We start from the raw sequence: 25428 nt of genomic DNA, 5'->3' as shown, positions 1-25428 counted from the left end.
TAATGTAGATTTATTTTTATTCAGAAATTCATATTTGCTAACTGCAATTAAAAGTTTAAAATTACATGGCTCTTAGAAGCGATGCCAAACATGCAACATTCTTCAGAGTGACAGATTTAAACAACAAAAATTTTGCCCTCTTAAATTTATTTATCAAATTATTACAACAGAAACACAAATGTATCATATATTACTCTTTAATTAGATCTTTGTTTTAAAATATGTTATCAATGGGACATTTCAAAAATGTAAGCCTGATAGAGAAGCATTTTTAAAAAATGTACCATTTGAAGGAAAAAAATTTGTCATCTTTTAATGGAGATGGGAGATGGGACATAATCATCTGGGGAGCTCTTTCTGAATATTTTCACTTCAGTCTATTATTCTTTAACCACAACTTTTAAAACAATTTGTGATTTAAAAAATTGATTTCTCGTTCCTAAGAAAGAAGCGTGTCCACTATCAATATCCACTGTCTGCAGTACCTTCTGAATGCCCCCCATAGGTGGCTGGTTTCTGGATCAATCAGTTAGACTGGTGCACACTCATGTGGGAAGTCCTGTCTCATGACTGATGACACACAGCATTCACAACAGTAAGTTGAACACTTCAGGAGGGAGTTGGGACTCAGAATAATGCCCAGAATATTGTAATTTGGGGAAATAACCCTAGATCTGACATTTTGGGTCTCTCCACTGTGAGGAATCAGCCTCAGGGAAAAGGAGATGGCTCTTCAGCTAATTGTACCGATTTGCCCTTACCTACTCAACAGCAGCTGAGTGAGGTCACTTCAGCCAGGACCCAGGTCTCCCCTTCAGCTCAGCTGGCTGTCCAGTGGGAGGTGTCTACATGGGAAGGGTGGAGGCACTAAGTACCTAACACCGACCACAGGGCTGAAGTTAGGGGATTAGGGAGCTACAATTCAAGTACCTTCTGAACATCACAGCAATTTCTGGTGGCCCTCAAGTTTTGGCTGGGGTTTTGGAAGAAAAGGTAAAACTATTATTAATAATCCCCACTTTGAACCAAAAGAAAGCCTCTTGAAGCCTTCTTTTAATGAAATATAAATCTGAATTATTTGTGGGGAAAAAAATATAGGTTTAGGTGGAAGAACTCCAAGGAAACAGTAAGTCATTGACAGCAACAGACACTGGGGACAGGACGGGATGGGTGTTCACCCTCACCAGTTCCTACGCTAAACCCTGGCATCTTGGTCTGAGTATAGATAATACTGCATTTTGTACCATCACATGCCACTTACTCTTGTCCAGGTCAGTCTACATACTCTTAACCCTTCTCTTAGAAACACTTTTGAAACAACACCCATTGTTATGTTTCAAATATAAACCACACATATATTAGAACAGATTTTATCTTTAACAAAAAAAGTGCTTAAAACCATCCAATGCAATTGTTTTTCACTTCATTTTTAACCAATAAAATCAAACTCATTTAGGTTTACGAATAATACTGAAAAAATAATCTGATTCTCTTACATTCAAAATAATATGCCTTCATTCCCAACTCTCCTTTATATTAACTGACTCACTGCAGTGTCTTCATGAGTTGAGCTCATTTGGAAAATATAGAAGGTACAAATATATAGAACTTTTATGATAAAAAAAACCTTTTGAATATAAAAATGCTTTCTATGTTTCAAAATAACACTTTTAGATTTTCCTTTGAGTTTTGGGCTTAGTGACTAACCCATTAAGACCCAAGGTTTTGTTGTTGTTGTTGTTTTAAATAACAAAGGTAGTAACATGGTTTAAATACAAAGTTATACAAGAACCACTCAAGTCTGTGGATCATCCCCACAGAAAGTTCAGTTTCTTGCTAAGAAAACCCCTAAATATTTCAGTCATTACATAAAATTCCATTATCAAAAACTAGTTTAAGATAGAAATCTACAAGATAGAAATCTATGCATCTTAATGATTGCCAGAATTGCCCAGCATAGCTTCAGTAAAATAGAGAATTGTCTAAAAAATACAATCTCCAAAATGTGTGCAAGTACTGCAAACTGGACAGACCAGGGCTGGGCAACAGCCTCACACCCAGTCCTCGTTCTTCCGCACCTTCCCCAGGTCCCAAGCCCCCGCGGCGGCCTCGTGCTCTGTGGTTTTCCTTCCGCATGCCACTATTCACACTGCACCCGTGCTGTGATGGATCTCGGTGCAGGTGGGTGTCCAGGAGAAAGTACGAGTTAGGCAAGCACTTTGTTTTAGCTGTAAACGCTTCACATGATGGGTCCCCATAAGAAGGTCAGGGAGCTTAGATGAGCCTGGAGCTTTTCAGGAACTGAATGAGAACTCGGTACACAAAGGTGTACTGGCAGAGGGTCTGCACCAGCATCATCCGCTGTTGCCTCAGCATGTCCAGCACTCTCGGGATGTCCAGCACCTGGGGGAGGGATTCAGTGAGGAAGGAACATACTCCCCAAGGGAAACAAAGCACAGGGGAAGCGAGTGCCATACATAAATCTGGTTAGGAGATGGGCAGCCTCTCGTATTGCTCAGCATCTTCTATGATAACCCATAAGCACCTACTGCTGATCAGCTTTAACTACAAATAGAATGTTCACGCAGATTATTTCTCAGACATCCCCTAGGTAAACCTCACTCATTCTGATTACACATAAGTCACCATATTTCACCAGATACCAAGATTCAACAAAGAGTGTTAAGTGGGATCAGTATCCAGCTCAGCATTCCCACAGGGAGCAATGATCAGCATTAAGCATCCTTGAACATTAACAGGTATTCCAGAAAAATAGAGATCTGAGCCCATATTTGAAAAAAACAAATTTAAAAAAATTTCAATGAAACGAAGTTAAACAGCTGTACTCATTCCATGATGTTTCAACCTTCAGTATGCTAAAAGGTACTGAGAATTTTTAAGAAGACAGCCTTTTGCAGGGAACACTTAATAATATCTTCTGGTTACCACAGTCCCAGGAAATGTGTTCAAAAAGAACTATTAGCCAGGTACCATGGCATATGCCTATAATCCCAGCTACTCAGGAGGCTGAGGCAAGATGATCTTAAGTTTGAGGCCAGCGTGGGAACTTAGCAAGACCCTGCCTCAAAATAAAATTTCAAAAGGGTTAGGGAGGTAGATCAGTGGTAGAGTGTTCGCTTAGCATGTGTGAGGCCCTGGGTTCAATCCCTGATGCTGTAAAGGGGGTGGGGTGGGGAGCCTTTGGACCACTGCGCCCTTCTCCTTCCCAGCCTTACCCCCAATCCATTCAGGGGGTGGGGTGGGGAGCCTTTGGGCCACTGCGCTCTTCTCCTTCCCAGCCTTATTCCCAATCCATTCATTATTCTCCCCACCAAAAATGGTCAGGCTTCACACAAAGTCATCACCTCATTGTGTTCCAGACAAGCAATCATGATCTCTGACAGAATGACAACACCAGTTCTTCCTACGCCAGCACTGCAGTGGACCAGCAGTGGAGGGTTGGGGCTTTTTGGTTCACTTGTACTGTTTGTATGACGTCGAACAGACTGGATCTCTTCAAGGTATGCTGTGGGGAAAAAGAATTCAATGGAGTAGAAAAATACTTGGGGATTATGGTTTATCAAATTGACATTCAGTTTCCCTGAGCCTATAGATAGATACAGCATCAGGTGCCATGAGTCAATCTCAAGCCTTGGCTGTGACTGTGGGCAAGTTTGCACCTCCACTTTCTCATCCCCAAGGAACACGGAGGGGATACTCGCTGACAGGTGTGGCATTCTGCTCAGTATCGAGCTAGACTTTAAAAACAGCCCTGGTAACCTCCCTACCCAATCATTTCTACTCTTTATTTTAAATCAAGTTCAAAGTTTACGTGAGGCAATATAAATATTTCAGAAACGTGTCATTTCTGGCCAGAGGATGCTGTCCTGAGAACAAGACACTTACATAAAAATCCCTTGAGGTCTTCAGGACAGCCATGCTCAGGCCAGTCTGTGTACTGGAGATGCCAAACTGTCCTCTCCTGCCCCGTGAGAAGGTGCTTCATCTTCAAGCCTGTGGTGGCATAGCAGCCAGAGTCTGTGCGGAACCGGGTTGTGATCTTAAACCTTCCATAGGTGACAGTGTTGTGCCTGGAACCAAGTCGTGGCCAATATCTAAAGCTCTTCTCCCTTCCACCTTCCTGTTAAAGACAAGCACAGATAAACAGCAGCACAAAATATAGCCACAGGTGCCCTTCCCCCAGACAGCACTGAAACTCAGATCTACAATCCCACCCTGCCTTCCCTCTAAAGGATACCATGTGATTCACATTAGCAGCTCTTTGGAGGCTGAGAAAAATCAATGAAGAGAAATGAGTACCTACCTCTTCTGCTGTCACCATTGCTATAATTGCAATTCCCTGTTCCCATACCATCTGCCAAAAATCCTGACAGGTATTCTGTAACGGTCCCTGTGTGGCAATATAATCCCATTCAATTCCACTGACAGAGACCTGAAAGTAGAAAAGTTAAAAATAAAATAAAATTACTCTGTGTGTGTATAATATATGTATCTGTGTATGTGTTCATGGTAGTGCAGAAAAAGTGAACTGGATTCCTCAGCAGAATCAGGAAAGGCTTCTATGTTAATCTTTTCCTTGTCAATGCAATTTCCATCACTGAAACCTTTGTAAGGTATGGACAGTGAATTCACGTAACATGTATGTGACACGGGGCGATCTGCTAATCTCTCAATCTGTTCTTACCTAGAAAATAAAAATACTGTCTACCCTCTGCAGGTTGCTGTGAGGACTGAGTCAACAGAGATATTGCCTGGCAAGTAATAAGTAAATAGTAAGCAGCTGTCACTGCTGCAATAGCTTAGTTTTTCTTGTAAAAACAATATCAACATCAGAGTACCCCAAATTTCCCCTCATTAAGTACTAAATTTGCCAGGCACCATGCTACATGGCTATAATCTCAGCTACTTTGGAAGGTGAGACAGGAGTACTGCGCTTTCAAGGCCTACCTGGGCAACATGGAGAAACCCTGTCTCAAAATAATAAATAAAAAGTGCTAGGGATGTAGCTTAGTAGTACGGAGCCTCTGGGTTCAATCCCTAGTACTGCCAAAAAAAAGTACTAAGTATGTTGGAAAAAATATCCATAATTAAATCAAAACCTAAGTTAAACATGAAATTTCTAGGAAAATAAGTATCTCCCTACTTAAGGGAGATACTCACCTCTGAACTTCTGAGTCAAGATCATTCTCCGTAATATACCAAGTTTCTCCTTAAGATTTAACATCCTTGAGTATGGTCTAATTTAACAGAGTAATGACTGGATTTGAAGTCTGGGAAACTGGGTTAAATCTCAGCACTGATATTTTTTTTAATACTTTTATTTGATTTACTTATTTTTATGCCGTGCCGAGGATCAAACCCAGTGCCTCACACATGCTTGCAAGCACTCTACCACTGAGCTACAACCCCAGTCCCACTGAGATTTAGTGACAGTGGCAACTATTTTCTAAGCGTGCACTAAATATAAAGTCCTGTGCACGTCCTGCTGCACACACTCAGTCATCTGAGGTTGCCAGCCACAGCCTGGGCTCCACATCCTCTCATGAGCACCTCTCGGTGGCCAGCACGTGGCTGGGCACAGGTTGCAGCAGTGGTCAAGTGGGAAGTCTGTGGGGTAAAGGCATCACACTTCTCTGTTTAGAGATGAGTCAACTGAGGTCCTGCAGCTGGTGAGATGTAGATCAGGAATCAAACTGAGTTAGCCAATTCTGAAACTCATAGTCTTTCCACTAATCTTTAGGTTGCTGTAGAGATCTTTAAAATAACCCCACAGAACCACAACATTATTTAATTCTTATCCATCCAGTCAGAGACAGGATGAGCTATTCCAAAGAAATGCTTGCCTGATAGCCTTGTAAGGAAACAAGGGCATGTGTATAGATTCCTCAAAACCATGAAGGGTACTAGCAAGCATACAGGTTGCCTGGTCTCCAGAAAGCCTCAGGCATCAGATTGTTCTCTTGTCAAATATGACTTGCAAACTCAAGAAAAGGTGGAGAAGAAGAAAATCAACACTTACAGATACTTACTCATTCACTCACTATAAGGAGATTTCTCCTCTCCAAAAGAAAGATTTGAATCTAGCCAGCATGAATAAGGGTACAATAATGGAGGAGAAAGGACATGTGGCTTATTCAGCCACCTGCTGTGAATCATTTTTTCCATTTTAATGGTCACATTACCCTAGGTAGATGGCATCATACTGTTCCCAGGAAAAGAGGGCTTCTTTACAGTGATACTTAAAAATGATCACAGGGAGACTGCAAGGAGAATAGATGGTATCTTCAGGAGTAAAAGTTGTTTTTTTTTAATACAAGATGAAATTATATTTATTAGCAGCTTTTTCTCTGTTGCCCCAAAAATGAAGAGTGCTACATTTTAACAAATAGTAAGGACTTGCCCAATTTCAGTTTCTTTTGATATGGACTGTGTTACATGAATCTGATCAATACACAAAAGTGAAATTTTTGTTAATACTATCAAAAAGCCCAGACACGTTTATTGCATAAAAGCTCAGGCAAAGTGCCAGGTGTGGTGGCACATGCCCATAATCCCAGTGACTCAGGACGTTGAGGCAAGAAGATCCCAACTGAGGGCCAGTCTGCACAACTTAGTGAGATCTTATCCCAAAATAAAAAGGGACTGCGGATGTAACTCAGTGGCAGAGTCCCATTGGGTTCAACCTCCAGTACCACGAGAAAAGAAAAGAAAGCTAATGCAGGTGTACAACGAGGGGGAAACTAGCAAGCCAGAAAGAGGTCCTCAGATTTAGAAGGACAAAGTTCTAAAGCCTGGCAAATAAGTCTCACACCCTGCTACCAACGTGGGGCAGAGTGGTTTCCTACATGAAGAGAGTAGGCCTGACTTTGGCTCTGATGAGCACTTGTTTCCTAGCACTGGCCCATGGGCTCCTCCAGCTGTAACAATGTGATGGCACGGTTAGCAATGGTTCAAACTGGGGCATTTTTAGAACACATGAATGAATATAATTCTTAAATATTTGTGACTTAGCTCAAAACGGAATGTGCTGTTTACTTCCCCAGATGTTCCCCTCACCTTGATATGTGATGCATTGATGTAACCAGTGTTGTTCTCCTTGGTTGGGACGAGCTCCACTCTTGCATCGTCATAGGGAAGGACATCCTGGAATCGATTTCTTTCTGCATTTTCAGGGAGTCGGGCTATTGAGCACTCTCCATCAACTAGCCGCTTTTTAAGAATTCTTTCATATTCTGTGAATACCATTCCCTGTTCTAACCGCTGTTCCAGAATTTTACACTGCAAAATAGAGTATATGGAATAAAATTAATACACCCATGTCACAGCTGCATTTAAATTGTACATTTAAAATCTGTTTTGTACTTCAGATCTAGCATTACCTAATACTGAAAATTCTACATGACACCAAACTTATAATTTTAACAAATTATAAAAATATGAATTAAAAGAATGAAAGACATACTCTTCTTGGCAACACACATAATGCAAAATTCTGCTTCAAGTTGCAAAATGGCCTAAAGAAATTTGTTGAGCTTGTTTTGAAATCCATGGTCAATCTTGTGCCATGTTAAGAAACATAATTCCCCTGGAGAACAATAAATTCCAGAGTAGGACAATCAGTTCCAATATCTACGAACTATGCTGAGATATATGACGTATAAAAATGCTCAAAGCAGTAGTAAACATTGACAATGACCTCCAGGATCCAGTTGTAAGGAATTTTCATACCTTTTGGATTTTTATACCTTAAAATATCATAAAAAGTACCCCAGTCTCACAAAGGATGTTTTGAAAAATTCAGTAACTATTCACTCTTGAGATAGATTTTTCAATATGATAAAAGCAAAGTTTATTTTCTTTCCTGTGTACAATCATACACATTAGTAGAGATCTTCTCACTATAAGGCCATCAAAAATCCAGCCTGCCCCAAATGATTGGCCGAAGCAAAAAAAGTAAACCAACATTCAAGCCTGAAATTAGCTATTAAGACATTAGCTACACATATGCCCCAATTTTGTGGCCCAGATGAGAAAGTCCTTTAACACTCATTTATGATTATTAAATTATGCTAGAAATGTCCCTGATGTCTCACAAAGACATTTTTGCAGTATTCACCAATTGCCCCAGAGAAGGCACAAAGCCAGGGCAACCTGCATGTACCTACCCTTTCATCATTTGTCGCTCTGGTGGATACTTCCTTTCCTTCATCAGGCAGAGGCAGTCGAGACAAGGAAAGTCCATTGAGGGCAGCCAATTTAAGGGGACCAATTTTTTTTGCATCTACTCGAGTCTTTTTCATTCCCTATAAAAATATTTACATGTATATATGAAATACACACCGATACAATCCTTTGAAAAGAAATCTCAATGGGCTGAAGGCTGGTAAGAGAGGGAGTGTCCTCCTTTGTCAACAATCAGAGGAGAGGTTCCACTCCTTCGCAAATCATTTGTTTAATAAACATTAGGAGGAAGACATTCCTTTCGAGGCCAAGGCCCTGATAAGTCTTTCAGATACAAGGTTTTGAAACTCAATTGGTAACAAGGCTCTGTTGCAATGAAAGGTGAGGCTCCAGGCAGGCAGCATGCTTTCACAGAAATCCCAAATTTTGAAAGACATAAAGCAAAACTTTAAAAACAAAATGTAACAAAAAAAAACCCAAAACTTTAATTAAAAATGCAGCCACCTGATTATAATAAGCCTTCATAATGCTATTTTTTAAATGTAAATCTTAAAAATCCTGAAGAGGCCAGGCATGGTGATGCACATCTGTAATCCCAGTAGCTCGGGGGACTGAGGCAGGAGGATCCCAAGTTCAGAGCCAGCCTTAGCAACTTAGCTAGGTCCTAAGCAAATTAGTGAGATCCCATCTTAAAAAAAATAAAAATAAAAATAAAAAATAAAAAGGGCTGGGCATGTGACTCAGTAATTCAGTAATTAAGCACCTCTGGTACAAAAAAAAAAATCCTGAAAAAAAAATTATCCTGAAAACCTTGAATGCCTTTTGTGGCAGCTCCCTTTGTACACTGTCTTCCTGTATCCTACTGCAGAATTGTGTAACCTGGGTTGGATCATTACACTTCCTAAAAAAGGCTACAGTGTGAAACAAGGAAAATAAAACTGCTGAAATCTCTGTTGGGAAGATAAAAAGAGAGCATCAGCAGAATTTTGCCTCCAAAAGACAGGTACTCCCTAAAGTTATTATTAAACCTAATGATTTTCTTCTGGACAGTATACAAACCTAAGAATGCTCTCTCTTTGGATATTCTGTACCTCCTTGGAAGCCATAATAATTATAAGAAGAGTAGCCCCAATTTCAAAGAAAAGGTTTGCTCTGTTCTTTTAATTGAAATTGACTTTACTCCAGCTCCATCAGCCTAAAAAAGGCCACGAAACCCCAGGGTCATAATAATAGAGCAAGAACAAAGAGAAAGGACATTTTGATGAGGATAAAAAAGAGTGCTGAAAGACTGCTACTATAATTGGAGAATATGATTGGTACTGAACTAGGAAAGTTAACTGGAATAATTATTTATTTACTTATTTTGGGATAACAGAGATGGAACCCGGGGGCACTCAGTCACTGAGCCACATCTCCAGTTCTTTTTATTTTATTTTGAGACAGGGTCTTGCTTAGTTACTTAGAGCCTTGCTAAATTGTTGAGGCTGACCTTGAGCTTGGGATCCTCCTGCCTTAGCCTCCTGAGTCACTGGCATTACAGGCATGTACCACTATGCCTGGCAACGGAAATAATTTTTGATTTTATAATTCATATTTGATCATGAGCTTCCCATATAATGCCATCTGGACTAGGAACAGGGAGAGTCCTGGGTTAAAGTCCAGACTCTAACTGACTAACATCCTTTCAGGTAAGTCATTTTTCCCCTCTAACCTTCATCTAGACAGAAAAATATAGACAGAGGGACACAGACACACTAAAAGTCCTGCTTCAGCTAAAGTTTCATGATTCTAATGTGTGCAGAAAACAATGGTGTGCTGATAATGTTTAACAACTGGCTCCTGAGGGAAAAAGTTCTGATCTGCACTTGCCACTTTCCATGCTATAAATACTCTCATCATGGCCCAAACTGCCATTGTGACATCAGCTGGCTCACAAGATTCCTGAAAACTTCAGTCAGCTCCTGTTAGCCAGTATAAGCTGGTTCCAGCACTTCTCTGCTGGATAAAGTTAACTGGCTGTAAGGTTAGTTCAAAACCCAGTATTTGAAGAAAGTCAAAACTAGCCTTGAACATCCTTTAATTAGCCCTCAGAGGACAAGTACATAATTTGCACAGTGATTTCTTACATGAGAATCACTGCACAAGACTAAAGGGAGCATCAAAGAGAAAATCTTGATGTAGATGTATAAGCACCCAAACCAGTCTGCCTTTGAGATAATAGTCAAGTCCTTGGAGGTGGAGCTAGACACATACAGAATTCTAAAATGGTCCTTTTTGTCTGCAATTTATTTTACTGCTTTTAATACTAAACCTCTTTAACCTTAATTCACATGTCTACTTGTTTGCTGTAATAATTACACAAGACAACGGCAACCCCATGTTACTATGAAGGGGTCAGAGGGTTTAGCAAGAGGTTGGCCTCTTCTGCTTTTGGGAAGTTAGTACGTTAAATGTACAAGGCAACCTCACAGTAATAAGTTATTATTGGCTGAGCACTTTCAATGTTCCATTTTATTTCCCCAGCAACTCTTTGGGGTCATGTCATTTACAAATAAGAAAACTGAGACCAGCTTGCCCAAGGTTGAACAGCTGCCTCTTATATAGAGGAATCAGTGTCAAAACAATTTTTAAAAACCTCTAAAATTAGTTATGATGAATCATTTAATTCAGAAATGCAATTTTGCATGCCTAACCTCATGTGGGCCATTATGCTTCAAAGCCAAGAGGCAGAGCAGAATGACTGTCCCTGAGTTACAGGACATGGAAACTGAGGTTGGAGGGTCCAGCCCACTAAACAGAAAACTAACAAATGGCAAAGCCTAGACTCAGACCCAAGGCATTTAACTCAATTATAGCTGCTATTCACGCTCTTTGAGGAAGTAAAATCCTTTCTGCAATGGGGGGAGGGGTACCTAAAAGCATAATTCAGTTACATAATTTCATCAATATTGCAGGTCTTAAAAGTTAATTACAGCAAATTTGTATTTTAAGAGAATCAGATTAATCAAAGTTCTCAGATTTAGCTGAACCTGCCAGGCCCCATTTAAAACATACAAGGATAATGTAGGCTTGACCACTGGGCTGTACTCAAAATAAATACTTTGGGAAAATACTTGGACAGCTTTTACTGTAATGGAAGAGTCCATCAGTTAGCTCAGGGACACAGGTGGAGTTACGGTAGAAAACACTTGTGCCTGCCCTGACCCTGCTGAGAGGCACTAGAGTTTACATTTCAGAAAAAAGGAATTGTACCTTCAGGAAAAAATTAAACTTAAAATTCAAACCCAAAGCTAATTAAAAGAAAACATTTAAGCCCATGGCAGTTTTTAAGTAGTTTTTGTCTATACATAATGATTTTATAATAAGCACATGAGTTTTTCTCCTGCCCACTGAGATGCTTGCAGCATTTTGAGGATCTCATACACTAGCCTAGGACCACACTTGAGATGGACCCTCAGGTCTGAGTGTATAGTCTAGCCCAGAAGAGGGAGGAGAGTCCTTGCTGCCAGGACCCTGGAGGCAAATGACTTCAGCATCTCTTTGGTTTGGCTGCAGTACAGGGGATGGGGATAGCAAGGGGGGCCATGAGGAGCTGGATGCCAGAGCAATACAAGATGACTTGGAGTGGACAGACTCCATGACAGGGTCACAAATGCTTGTTCAAAGGTTGAGAACTCAAAAAGTTTCAGTGGATAGATGAATAAGAAGGCTTCAACAAGCAAGTATTACTCACTAAAATATGATATGCAGTATACCTCCATGCAGAACAGTGTAGAAGAGAGGCCAAAGATATAAAGGGTTTAAAGTTCTGGGTTAGTCACTCACTGGTTGTGTGACCTTGGAAAAGCTACTTTTTGTCTATTTCTTTATAAAATGGGCATAACAATAGGCTTGCTGTAAACTGCAGGCAGCAAAGTAGATGCAGTGCTCAGCACATTCTCTGAGAACAGCTGAAAAGGTTAATAAGGTTTCTTCAGCTTAATCATTTTTATTTATTACACTGAACAGTAAGCTGCATTTCTACAAGGGACTTTTACTAAACTCTCAGTTCACTTAACGTTTCTTTTAATGAGACTTTGGGGATTTTTGTCTTTAAAATGCCATATTCCCCATTCGTAGCCAAGACATCCAAACTGTACTCACAGACTCTGACCTTGTGATTTGTATAAGCAAGAACACAGCCTCGGAGGCTTCTCCCAGGTATCACTTGGGCAAACTGAATGAAGACAGCCCTGGGGCGCCGCAGCACCTCACGGTATTTTTAATGGGTAGTGAGCAAAGCAAAGTGTGCTAAGGTCACATCTTCACCTCCCTTTCCTTCAGGCCGCATTACTAAACGTTTCCTTCACACCCCCATTCCAAAGAACCTTCTCGCTGCATCCAATTCACTGTTTCTAGCATAACCACTGAAACTCTAATCGGTCTCCACTAATCCCACAGATAAACTCAACTGCGTTTTAAACAAGACAGAAATAAAGTAACATGGGAGGCGAAGATGTTAAAAGACGAAAAACGGCAGAGACGCGAGCAGCAGCAGCAGCGAGCCACCGCAGGGGGCGGCGGGTGCCGGGCGGCCCCGCTGCGGCCGGCGCTTACCCCCAGGGGCGGGAGCCCTTGCACCGCGTTCTTCTTCCCAGAGAGCAGATCCGACACCGGCCTCTTCTTCAGAGAGTCCCTCCTGGCGCGGTAGCGCCCCGACGTGGTCAGGTCGGACTCGGACATGGAGGGCGTCAGCAGCCCGTCCCGTCGGGGCCGCCGGGCTTCCGCGGTCGCGTGGACCGGGCCGCCTTCCCTCGCCCTCTGCTCTGCCTCTGCCCCGTGGGGCTTGGGCTCGAAGATGTGCAGGGGTCCGGGCAGCGGGGCGCCAGGCGCGCAGGGGCAGCCGGGCGGCGGCTCGTGGGCAAAGGCGGCGGGCTGCCCGGGCTCGCGCCGCGCCGGGAGGGCCCGCGCGCCGTCCTCCTCGGGCTCCTCCTCCTCCTCGCTGCTGTGTATCAGCATGGTGGCGTCCGAGAGAGACTTCTTGTGGCCATAGCTCACGCCTTCCTGCTCGTCGGGCTCCTCGGGCTTGGTCCGCTCGGCGAGGACGCCGGCCTGGGCCTGCGGGCGCGGCGCCACGTCGGCCGCCGAGGCCGACAGGGTCCGCTCCTTGAGCCGCAGGCCTTCGAGGCCGTGCGTGAGCCCCGCGATCTCGATGCTGTTCCTCTTCTGCAGCTGCGCGTGCCGGGCGGCCGTCAGGGGCTCGCTGACCTCCTGCAGGGAATGGGCCACCGGCAAGCTGTCCTCCTGGAACGTCTGCACCGAGTGGTGGACGCGCCTGGTGATGAGGTCCGGGTTGCTACTGCTTATGTAGAGGTGGCGCGACAGGTCGGGGGTGCTGTTGGCGGGCCTCGGGTACGGGTAGGGCGGGGGCGGGCGGTACACCTGGGTTTTCATGATGTTGGGAGCCGGGTACTCCTGCGCCTGCAGCTGCACGTTGGTCAGCTCCGGCACGCTGACAGCGCCCACCACCGGCCGCCTCTCGGCAGGGTAGGGGTAGGGAGACTGGCTGTGGAAACTGTAGTTCAAGTTGAACGGGTAGTGGGCCGACTGCGGAGAGGCGAAGTGCGCGTGCTCCCGAATTTCGGGCTGGCTGTAGACCAGGGCATCTGGCCTGCTGTATGCATAGGAATTGCCAATGTTGAGGTTTCTCAGCGAGTGGCTCTGCCTGTCGGCATGCACCAGGCCTCTGTTGAGCTGCTTCATCACAGTCTCGTAGTCTGGGGTGGGGCGGTAGGACGGGGGGATCAGGGCACTGTGCCGATGAGTGGGGATGTAGTCGGGTCTCATGACGTCGCTTCCAGTAATACTTGGGTTGGAGGACATAGGGGAGGGCTGCAAGTATGCCTGGGGGTTATTTAAGGAGTTGGTGCTATGTGCGCTGTAGACACTACCATTACGGATTCGACCATTGAGGTCCATCTGAGCTCTATCCAAACTTGTCTGCGAGTGACAATAGTATCCATTCTGGTTGGGCACAAAGAGGTTATCTGGAAAAAAAAAAAAAAAAAGTTTAAAATGTACTTTAAGTTTTTTTTCTTTTGTATTAAACTGGACCGATTACTCCAGCCAAATATTGAGAGTCCCTAAATTCGGATTTTCAATGCAGTTGGTAAAATAATATGACGCAGCCAGGTATGGTGGCCTCACCTGTAAGCCCAGCTACTTAGAAGACTGAGGCAGGAGGATTGCAAATTTGAGGTCAACCTGAGGAATTTATCCTGTCTCAAAAAATAAAAAGGGATTGGGGATGAGGTTTGGTGGTAGGGGGCCCCTTGGTTCAATCCTCAGTCCAGCAAAATAAACAAACATAAATAAATAAAATGACCTGAGGTTTCTCTTGCACTATCTGAGCATCCTGGAGCTGTGAGCTTCCTCATCTATAAAATGGGGGTGGCTCTACCTGCTTAAAGGTTCAAGATCTGACACCCAATAAAGATTAGCCTTTAAGTCCAATGTTACAAGTATAACTGTATAACAAATCAATGTTTCTTCTGAATGTTAAAAACATGTACTTCACCCATCAGGTAGAGTGCTTGCTTAGCATGCACAAGGGCCCGGGTTGGAATCCCACAGCACCGCAGGCAGGAAAAAAACAAAAAACCAAAAATCATGTACTTCACTAGAGACACAGAACACTTTCTGGAACTCCACCGACCCTTGAGCGGGAAACACTGCTCAAGGCACTGAACAACAACTCTGCTGTCTCCTCAGGCAGGGATGTGGCCTTGCTAATGCTGATCTAGTTCAAGCACCAACTGTCTGTAAATATTTCCTTAACTGGAATTTTAGATTGCCTGCATAAGTTCTTCCAGAATGAAGATAAAACTTCCACCATAAAAGGACAAAAGTGCAGCAGGATGTCCTTTCTCCAGTCAAACAGTGTCACCAGCAGCTGCACAGCCCACTAGGGTCCAGAAGCCAAGAAGAACCATGCTAAGATAGCTAGCTGCAGCTGCCCCATGTTGGTCCCCATTCAGTAAGATGTGGATCCAGGGCTCACAGAATCAGGAGACTCATCTCACAATGCTACAGTGTATCTGTCCCAAGTTAAAAGAGGCTATGTTTTTTCCAGCCAATCTGTAGCTCACCTGAATCATTTTACTAACTGCATTTCAGTTTCCTTTGAAAAGTATTCTTTGTGTGCTTCAACAGCTCCATGATGGTTTAAGTGACATCTGATTATTCAAGTGATACACCAGTCTAGTGGGTGCATTTTAATCTGGTGGCACACCCAACTCCAAAGAAAATATACACTAATGCCCACTTTATTCTTCCTGCTGTCACAGTGAAAACTTCCTCACTGCTATGCTTTCCCTACCCAGCCACTGAGTATCTGGGTTCCTACATTCTCAGTCTCCAGCTTGTCTGGACCAGTATGATACAGGCAGGAATCTCTGCCTCTGAGCTCCTCTCAAATCATCAAATCATTTGTGAGCCTAAGAGACTATGCACTCAGAGCAGAATCAGGGAAAGGATGACTGGAATTCAGACCAGTCAAAGGTGAATCACTGTTAATTAAAGGAAGAAGAGATAAAGGTGACACTGTTAATCACTGTAATTAAAGGAAAAAGAGATAAAGGTGACAGGAGTCTGGAGGGAAGAATCACTTCCAGCTTGAGTTAGTTGATGGAGACATGGGAGGGAGGTTAAAAAACAACTCTGCAGAAGATACTGCAATCAAAGGGCCTTGTGAGGTAGGTGGGAGGGGCAGCATGTCCATCCAGAGCCAGGTCTCTATCTCTGAGAACACAGGATTATGCCTCCTCACCACTTGATGCCAGGCACAGTCACATGACTAGTAACAGTCAAGGGAAAGTGAGCGGAGAGTTAAAAGCCAGCTTCTGTAGCCTCTTCCCCATAAATGACCAACCACATTCCAGATGGAAGAGGCTCCCTCAACCCAATCCCCTAAATCAGGCTGATGTGAGCAGAGTCCTGCCAGAGCACAATAGGCAGGTAATATGAATAAGAAGTAAAGCCACTGAGAGTCTAGCCTGGCTGGATGGCAGGCTGTGGACAGGAGGGTATGCTGGAATAGACATTCTGGGTGACAAAGGAGCATGATTGAAGCTGGGAGAACAGCAAACTAACAGTGGGAAGCCAGATTGGAAAAGCAGGCCAAGGGAATACTGTGGACAGTCTGGAACATTAGGCAAAGGGATATTCTTGCATATCAGGGAAATGAGCTGGCAGCTGTGTGTTAGTTGAACCAGAGAGAGTGGAAATTGAAGATACCAGTTCAAATGATACAACACTAGTTACCTAATGAGAAGTAAGAAAAGAAAAAAGCCTGGATCAGATCAGGAAGAGGAAGACAAGGACAAGGGGACAGGAAGACACGTGAAGCTCGGGCAGTAGGATTTGTAAACTAGATGTCAAATGCCAAAAAAAAGAAAAACTTCCTGCAGCTCAGAATCCATAACCAGAATGACTTCATCACAAAAATGAAGTAAGGAACATAGAAAAGAAACTGGCTTATCGAGTAAAACGATGATCCAAATCTAATGTTTTAATTTCCAGCAGGTCACAAGCTGATACCATTCACGGAGGGCTCAACATATGCCAGGCTCCTCACATGCAGTGACCCCCTCAGCCACCACAGCAACCTGTCAGAAAGTAGGAAGTGTGGGGCTGCAGGGGAGGGACGGTGGGGTGGAAAAGGAAGATCTGACAGTCGTCGCTGCCGGGGTTTGAAATGTGGATGACGCTGCTGTAGACATTCCCAGAGGGAGGGAACGACAAACCGTACTGACAGAAAGGAGGTGGGCACGCCCAGCTTGTGGTGCTTGACTGACAGTGTGGAGGACCTGTGGAGGATGGGGACTCTGAGTGGCAGCTTCAACAGAGCTGCAAAGGCCAAAGTAGGGGTACCCAACACACAGATGCAGCATTCGGCAATCACTCTTAGGACAGGGTAAAAAAGGAAAGAAAAAATAACCTAAAACCATCGACCATCGTCTGAACAGGAGAGCAAAAAAAAAAAAAAAAAAAAATCAGGGTATTCACAGACCACAGTAGTAGGAGAGACTGAGCACGCAGAAGAGCCCTGGTGGGAGGGACTGGCCGCAGAACAGTGAAGAAACAACCACCCAGGCGGACCCCAGCATCCACACCCAAGCACCGCTCCCCAGCAGCCTGCCTCACTGCGTGGCAATGCTCGTCTCACACAAGACCTGGCACAAAGAGTGCAGTCGCGATCTGCCTTCTGTCCCTCCTGGCAACTGGACCACTCCACTTGACAAACACCCTTTCTCATTCTGTGCCATGGCATTCACTATCACCCCAAACCAGAGCAGCAGTCGGTCAAGGGCCCGCCTCCCTAACTGTTGAAATCCAGCAAGCTCTTCTCAATGCCCCCAAAACAATGAGCCTGTCTCCCATCAAGTGGCACAGTGACTGTACGCTCTCTCTCAGCATACTGATAGAGTTTTCTTTATATTAAAGTTGTAAGTGCATTTGTCTCATTCCCTACAAATACATCATAAGAGAGACTCATCTGCACCAACTCCCTTGGCTTTCAGTGCAGCCTTATGCACTGAAAATGGAATAAATGTTAAATAAGCACTCAAGATTCAGCTATGGGGCACTGTTGTAAATATAGCTCCCTATACTTCCCACATGAAACTGCAGTAATGAAGTGTTTTCAAACTTTATGGCTGGAAGGGTCTGAGGCAGGGAGGAAACAAAGTAAGCCTGGGACATCCTCTACCAGAAAGTCAGAGAGCAATGGGGGAATGCTAAAGGAAATTGGAACCAGCTTAAAGAAAATCCCATTGGTCAAATTTGGGGCCATCTGAGCATCAAAATTAGATATTGCATATTTTCAACATATACTCAACAACTTGAATGTAATGGTTTGCACTATGAATCCAGGCTATAACAACATCAGTTTTGGGTATAACTTCAGCCAAAAACTACCCAGGTTTCAAGATCTCCAAGTCTTCATAGATATTTTCGTGGTAATAACTATATGAAGCTTTGTAGAACTTGTGTACTTTACCTTGGGAAGAAGCATATGGTTCTGTATAATGTCCATTATAATGCAGCTGGGGCGGGGGAGGCATCACATAGGGCTGGGGTTTAGGCTAAGAAATGGAAAGTTGGACACAAGGTTAAAACACATTGCCTATGTAATAGAGGAAACAATTCTCTGCTGGATTCTTCCCCTCCATTAAAAAAAAAACTCCTAAAGGGGTTAAATATATTACATATGAAAATAAACACGAAGACGTAGTAGATCTTACTGTACCTATTATTTCCATGTTCCCTACACAACAATGCCAAACCTTTTGCATTGATACCAAGGACAAGAAAATTTCCATCCAAAAAGTTAAAGATGGGCCAGATGGGTTTGTGCATGCCTGTAATCTCACTGAGCAACTTAGGAGGCTGAGGCAGGAGGATCACAAGTTGAAGGCCAGCCTCAGCAATTTAGTGAGAGACCCTCAGCAACTTGTCTCAAAATTAAAAGAATTAGAATATAACCCAGTGGGGTAAAGCACCCATTTCAATCCCCAGAACCAAAAAAACAAAAAGGTAAAAGATGGAAGAGGTGACTTTCGTGGCATAAACAGATGAATATAAGATGCTTATTATATAGTACATTCAATCTTATTAGACAAAATCATCAAGTCATTTAAATATTTCCAACTTACAATTATTCTTGGCTAATAGTTAAAATCTGTAATATGTTTGGACCTAATATTTAAATGTTTAATATAATAAATATTACATTGAATCTATAAAACAATCATCATTTGAATAAAAATGATCCAATATAATCATACTTTTATGGGTAAAACTCAAAATTAACACTACCAAAAGCATATTTCATTAAGGAAAATGACACCGCTAAGAGCTTTGAAGAAACAATCATATTTTCCTCCTTACCAGAGATAACCTTGAAGATGACCTCCTCCTGATTGGGTTCACTGTGATAGTCTGAGTTTGCCTATAAAAGAAGACGACTTTGAGAAAGGAGCAAACACTTCCTAAATTCTACCAAAATAAAGTGAGACACAGAGAGGTGAAATAAAAATATTCTAAGGCAAAAAAGACAAACTAGGCCAATCATAGAGAAGAGAAGAAATCTTCGCTCTCATTTTGGGGGCTCTGTCCTTTCCTGCTGCCAAAAGCCCACTGAGCACGTTTTGGGTGGTCACCACCTGGGCCACTTTCACTAGCAAATGCATCCCAGGGAAGCAGGATTCAGCACAGGAGTCTCTCCTCGGGCTGGCTTTGTACTACTCCAGGTGGGGGTGACCATCAACTGTCAGCTCAGAAGCCTGAAGCAATGGAGATACCTTAATTCTGTTCACCGCATACTCCAAACAAAGGAAAAAATAAGTTTGTAATTCTAGTGACTTAAGAATAATAAATTAGGAAAAGCAAGGGAAAAAAAAGTCAATATTCGGTTCAGTGGGCCTGTGCTAAACCATTTAGCTTCATTTGTAAGAATATTTCCTGGTTTCTTTTTTCTTGTATTTGAGATTGAACCCAGAGGCATTCTACCACTGAGCAACAGCCCCAGCCCTTTCTCTTTCTTTTTTTGAGACAGGGTCTTTTTCTAAGTTGCTGAGGATGACCTCAAACTTGGAATTCTCCTAATTCAGACTCCAAAATGGTTGGGATTACAGGAACACACCACTGCATCCAGTGAATTGATTTTAAATAGATATTTTTAAAGTAACTGAGAGTATCAAGGAATTAAGGAATTCTGACTGACATTTATCTGATAATTTGAGATTTTAAACTATTCACACAAGTCCCATTTTGAATAAACAATTGGGTAAAAAAGGAACAAGAAAGAGAAAAGCTAATTTGTAACTACCGTTTTTTAAACAGAGATAGGGTTTTTTGTTCTTGTGTTTAGTTTTATTGCAAATAAGATCTAGGAACCTAAATACACTGGATTCTTGGCTTTGTCAATAACTTAAGCAATTGTGCCAAGGAACTTTTTAAAAAATCTTTACTGTTACTGGCTCACGGTCTTATGTGAAATATAATTAATAACTACAAAAATATTTTGTGACCTCAAGTTAATGCTCTAAGGACTAATTACTAGAAAAGCCATCATAAAAAAGTAAAAATTCAACTTATTTCAGAGAATTTATCATAATTTTAACCCTCTTATCTTCTAAATTAACATTATTCTTAGCACTCTAATAACTAGTCTCCATTCAAACCCTGCATATTAAGCTTATTTTTACAAAATTTTTGAGACAAAAAGAAAACTAGTGGATATTAGGAATTTAACATCAGATGACTACAACAGCTTTTACTCACTGATTAATTGATTTCCTTTTCGAATCACTGGAAAGTGTCCAGGTTGTTGATGGAAAACAGATGTCTTTTTCCAAAGGCACTCCATGTTAGTGAGGCAAGTCTGCGTGGTACCTCTGGGCTATTTCTAGAATACTCTTTAACTGCATTTATAAGACACTGCATTTTGTCACTTGGAAAATCTACTTTGCCTCTTGTTATCCTTATGACCAGCAATCGGTTTAAGCAGACTGGGTCCTGTGAATTTCGTATTCAGTCTATCCCAGATTCAATGTCTAGATGGACTGGACTTTTAAAACACTATAATTCTAAAACGGGGAGAAAGGGTTGCTGATAGGATCCACTACTAACAAATTCCAAACAATAGGACCACAGTAGTCCAGCCTGGGACAAAAAAAAAAAAAAAAAAAAAAAAAACCAACTTGTGTTAAACATTAAAAAAAAAAAAAAAATCCAAGGATACAGCGTTTAGGAGCTTAGGAGCGACTCCGCCCATGCTATCTATTTTGGCATCTTGCTGGCAGCACCCAGGGTGGAGGCGAACCCTGCCCACCGCCACTGCAGAAGCCAGTTCTGCTGAACACAAAACAGTCTAGTACGGATTTTTACCTGCCAAGTGGTTTGAGCCAGGCAGCCTCACCATCGGTTCTAATAGTTTAGCCTCCTCTTCCCCTTGGCACTGTTCTTCCAAGTGCAGTTCACTTTCAGAACAGCCATCCTCAACTTAGCACATGAAACAAAATGATGTAACTGTTGTCGAACTTTCCAAACTTTGGGGGTGGTTTCTATGTTCACAGGTTCTGCTAAAAACAAGGCAGCTAAAAAGAACTCTTAGAAGAAGTCACTGGACTGTGCACTCAAGAGAAGACCAGAGAAAAAGGCTGCCAGGCCAGGTGTGGTAGTGCACACTTGCAATCCCAGTGACTTGAGAGACCAAGGCAGAAGGATCACAAGTTTGAGGCCAGCTGGGGCAATGTAGTGAGACCCTCTCTCAAAATAAGAACTAAAAAGGGCTGGAGCTGGAGCTTAGTGGTAGAGCATCTCTCTGGGTTTGATCCCCAGCACAGGCAGTATGGGGTGGGGTGAGAGGGGTGGATCAGGACAAGGCTGCCCATCAAAGTAAAATAAATGATATCGCTAATTGAAACTGCTAAGGAAAGTACATGACTATCTCATGGCATCTGAAACACCAATGCCATAAGGGAGCCAGTTATTACCCTGGTTTTATAGATGAGAAACTGATACTTAGATTAAGTAGGCCACTCCTGGTCACATGGCATATAAGTGGCAGAACCAGCACCTGAACAGGCTGGTCTGTTGGATTTTCAGCACGGCCTCTGACAATTGTTTGTCTTAACCCCTCCCCAACTCCAACTAATTTGTAGGTCCCATGGAGGAAGAGGACATACCACGGTACCACTGGAGCCCAGCACACTGCCTGGTCACGAGGAGGCCCTCGAGTGTGTGCTGACCAAATGAATGACACAGCGAATGGGACTGAAGCGATGTTCATCACTGAGCACCGAGTAGAGCTCACGTTTCTAAGCGTGTCTGACTCCACTTTGTGAGCTGGGCTTTCACTCATTCATTAATAGCTAGTGAAGGGGAGAGATTTCGATGTATAAAAAAAGTGTCTAATGGTAGAAATATCTAAAGAATATCTAACCTCAATGACTTTCTTCCTGAACTTTCCCTACTAAGGTTAAGGAAGAACAAAAGCTCTTCTCCCTCCCCACTCCAGGCAGGTTAGAGCTGTGTGTCCACACTGCTTCAAGAGCACTGGTTTGCCAGCCGGGCAGTGTACACTCCTGTAATCCCAGTGGCTCTGGAGGTTGAGGCAGGAGGATTCTAAGTTTGAAGCCAGTCCTCAGCAACTTAGCAGGCCCTCAGCAACTCAGTGAGACCCTGTCTCAAAATAAAAAATAAAAAGGGATGTGGCTCAGTGGCTAAGCACCCCTGGTTCAATCCCTGGTACAACAAAGAAAAAAGAAAAAAAGAAAAGAGCACCGGTCTGGCTCTGATGCCTGCCCCCACCTGCCACATCTCCAGGTACAGCTTCCTGGCTGCAAGTAGGGAATGGGGCAAGGCTGGCATCTCAAGTAACTGAAGTACTGATGGCAGGATGGGCCAGCCTCACTCTAACACCATGACACCTGTGCTCTTCTCATGACGTCATCTACACAGGACCTGCTCAGAAAGGGAAGTTGCCTCTTACTCTACCAGAAGTCCCTGTCCCCACACTTTGTTGGGAAGGGATAAGAGAAATCCCACCATCTGCTGCCCTTCACCACCCACTACCATCTCACGTGTCCATGGGAACCACTGGTCCTCACCACATACATCTCTGGGGCCCAGAGGACTAGCAGAGGAGCGGGGTCCCCGTCTTCTTCCAGGCGTCCTAGTCTCCTCAGGTCTGCAGTCGGCCTTGAAGAAGACAGGGCAGCCCCTCTTCCCTTCCAGGCAGGGCCTATCCCAACCTGTCTCCTGATTGTAAAAGTCTCTAGAACAGAGGTGGACATGGCTATTATGTTCACCATTAGCCCTAAACTACAGGGAACATTCACAGCTCTCTCAGCAGCATGCTGGAAACCAAGTTTCTCTAGAGAAAATCTCTTAGGCCCTCTGTTGCTTGGCTTTTGCAGGTTGGAAAATGCAGCCCACTAAGAGAGAAGAGGAAAAGTCCCTATATTAAGAATCCTCCTATTTCCCAGTCTTTTTCTCATATAGATTAGGGAGGCTGATTGCAGGATGACCACTTCTGGGGTTTGGGGTGGAAAAGAGGGCTTTTTTTGACCTAATCGATTAACATAATCTCATTTAATTCCTGATCCAAACCTAAAGGAATGCTAAGTCAAGCCCATTATTCCCATTTTATAAATAAAAAACAAAGGGAGACATTTATCTAACATTTTAAGGCTTGAGTGACATAAAAAGATGATTTTGTTATCTAAAGTTCCTTGTTTGGGGCCAGGGGTGGAGAAGACTGCTGGTTCATACCACTGAATAAATACTCAACTGGGTCAAGGTTAGATGAGTCACCTAAGGCCCCAACACATTATATCATCACTCAGGGCTCAGGTGAAGGAAGGCCCTAGTGAAGGTGTCCTTTCTACACAGGTAGACTCCATCTCTGAGTCACCAGTCCAAGCCTGAACAGTGTCCAGAATCCAGTGTCCAGGTCTAGCAGGCTGCAGTGCTATTAACTGTCCATTACATCTGAGTCCCAACTGGACCATGAGAACAAGTCTACCAATACTTCAGAATCATTATAATATTAAATGTGACTAAATAGTCCTTGTTGAGAGCCTTTCAGTTTTATTGCCCAGGAAAACATTAAAATCTAATATTAAAAAAGCTTCATTTATTGTCCATGGGAAATAAATATGCACAATGAAAAATATCCACTTCCCACAGAATGAATCATAAATACTTGCATAGGAATAGTTCATAGAAATGGGCTTCCATAACGTACTGGCTCTAAAGAGATTAAAAACAAAATCTGGTCAGGTGAAGCAACACACACCTATAATTTCAGCAATTTGGGAGGCTGAGGCAGGAGGATCATAATTTTGAGACCAGCCTAGGGAACTTAGTGACACCCTGTCTCAAAATAAAAAATAAAAAAGGCTGAGGGTGTAGCTCAGTACCAATGGGTTCCCAGCCCTGTACTGCAAAAAAAAAAAAAAAAAAAAAAAAAAAAAAAAAAAATCAGAATAGCTCTTTATCCGTAATTATTTCATTTTAAAAAATAATCAGAGGGCTGGGGATTTAGCTCAGTTTATAGAGTGTTTGCCTTGCATGCACAAGGCCCTGGGTTCAATCCCCAACACCTCAAATAATAATAATAATCATTAGTTGTTCCTTATACAGATACAATGTATGCATATATTCAACTAATGACAACATTAATGTTTTATTCACATTTGTCAATGAACAGCAATATTCCAAAAAATTAGATGTCTAAGACTACACCATTTACCACAATCATTTATTGCTTTTTCCCTCTGAATTACTAGGTGATGGTTTGCCAAAAAAAAATTCTTCTTGTTGTTGTAGACGGACACAATGCATTTATTTTGTTATTTTTTTTAAATGTGGTGCTGAGGATTGAACCACTGAGCCACAACCTCAGCTCCCCAAAACTACTTTTTAAAAAAGGTATTAATTGCTACTTTTAAAAAAGGTATTAATTGTTAAGCAGGAAAATCACAAGTTCAAGTCCAGTCTTGGCAACTTAATGAGATATTGTCTCAAAATAAAAAATAAAAAGGGCTGGGAATGTAGCTCAGTGATATAGCACTCCTGGGTTCAAGCCCCAGTCCCAACAAAGAAAAAAAAGGAAAAAGGTGTTCGCCACCAACTACCATGAATTTCTATCAGAATGAGTGATTCTCCACTATTTTCCAAATGCAAAGATTCTGGACTAGTGCACTCCTGCCCCTAACCACTGGGGGGACATTTTCATACAGAAATGCACCCCAGTCTTCAAAGCTGGCAGCCAGTAGAGAAGATTGCCCAGACCCACAAAGCAATCAAGGTTCCTCCTCCCTGTCAGTACTTACTAAAACCCCATCCCTGAACCAGTGGTAGGGTCTCAAATAAAAACATGGAGGCGGGAGGACATGAAGAAGAGGACTGGGGCCCAAGTTCTGATCCCTGGATGGTTCCCCATCCCAGTGGATGCCCTGCCTCTTCTCTTTGAACTGTCACTCACAACTAGTGCTTTCACGCCCTGTAAAACACAAATCCCTTCCACAGCCTTCTCCTTCCCTCCTGGAAGAATAGGACAAAATGTCCTTTTAAGATTCATCCACTGGGAATGGGAAAGACAGCAGAATGAATTGTACATAACTTTCCTATGTTCATATATGAGTACATACCAGTATAACTCCACAGCATGTACAA

The 25428-nt window shown here is 42.9% G+C and overlaps 1 protein-coding gene across 1 annotated transcript in view; it reads right to left on the bottom strand.

Moving 5' to 3' along the window:
- The window catches only part of PTPN21 (protein tyrosine phosphatase non-receptor type 21), a 64726-nt gene continuing 39298 nt past the window's right edge, over window positions 1-25428 (bottom strand). Inside the window, 9 exon segments of the mRNA XM_079129300.1 lie at window positions 1-2403; window positions 3366-3526; window positions 3907-4141; window positions 4325-4453; window positions 7078-7299; window positions 8187-8324; window positions 12799-14228; window positions 18242-18326; window positions 19132-19192. Coding sequence (XP_078985426.1) covers window positions 2275-2403; window positions 3366-3526; window positions 3907-4141; window positions 4325-4453; window positions 7078-7299; window positions 8187-8324; window positions 12799-14228; window positions 18242-18326; window positions 19132-19192 — 2590 coding nt within the window. The 3' untranslated portion in view covers window positions 1-2274.

Source organism: Sciurus vulgaris (genome assembly GCF_902686455.1).
Source record: "Sciurus vulgaris genome assembly, chromosome: 2".
In the NCBI taxonomy this organism is placed as follows: domain Eukaryota; kingdom Metazoa; phylum Chordata; class Mammalia; order Rodentia; family Sciuridae; genus Sciurus; species Sciurus vulgaris.
The sequence above is the reverse complement of the archived record's forward strand: the minus strand, read 5'-3'. Positions and strand labels throughout refer to the sequence as shown.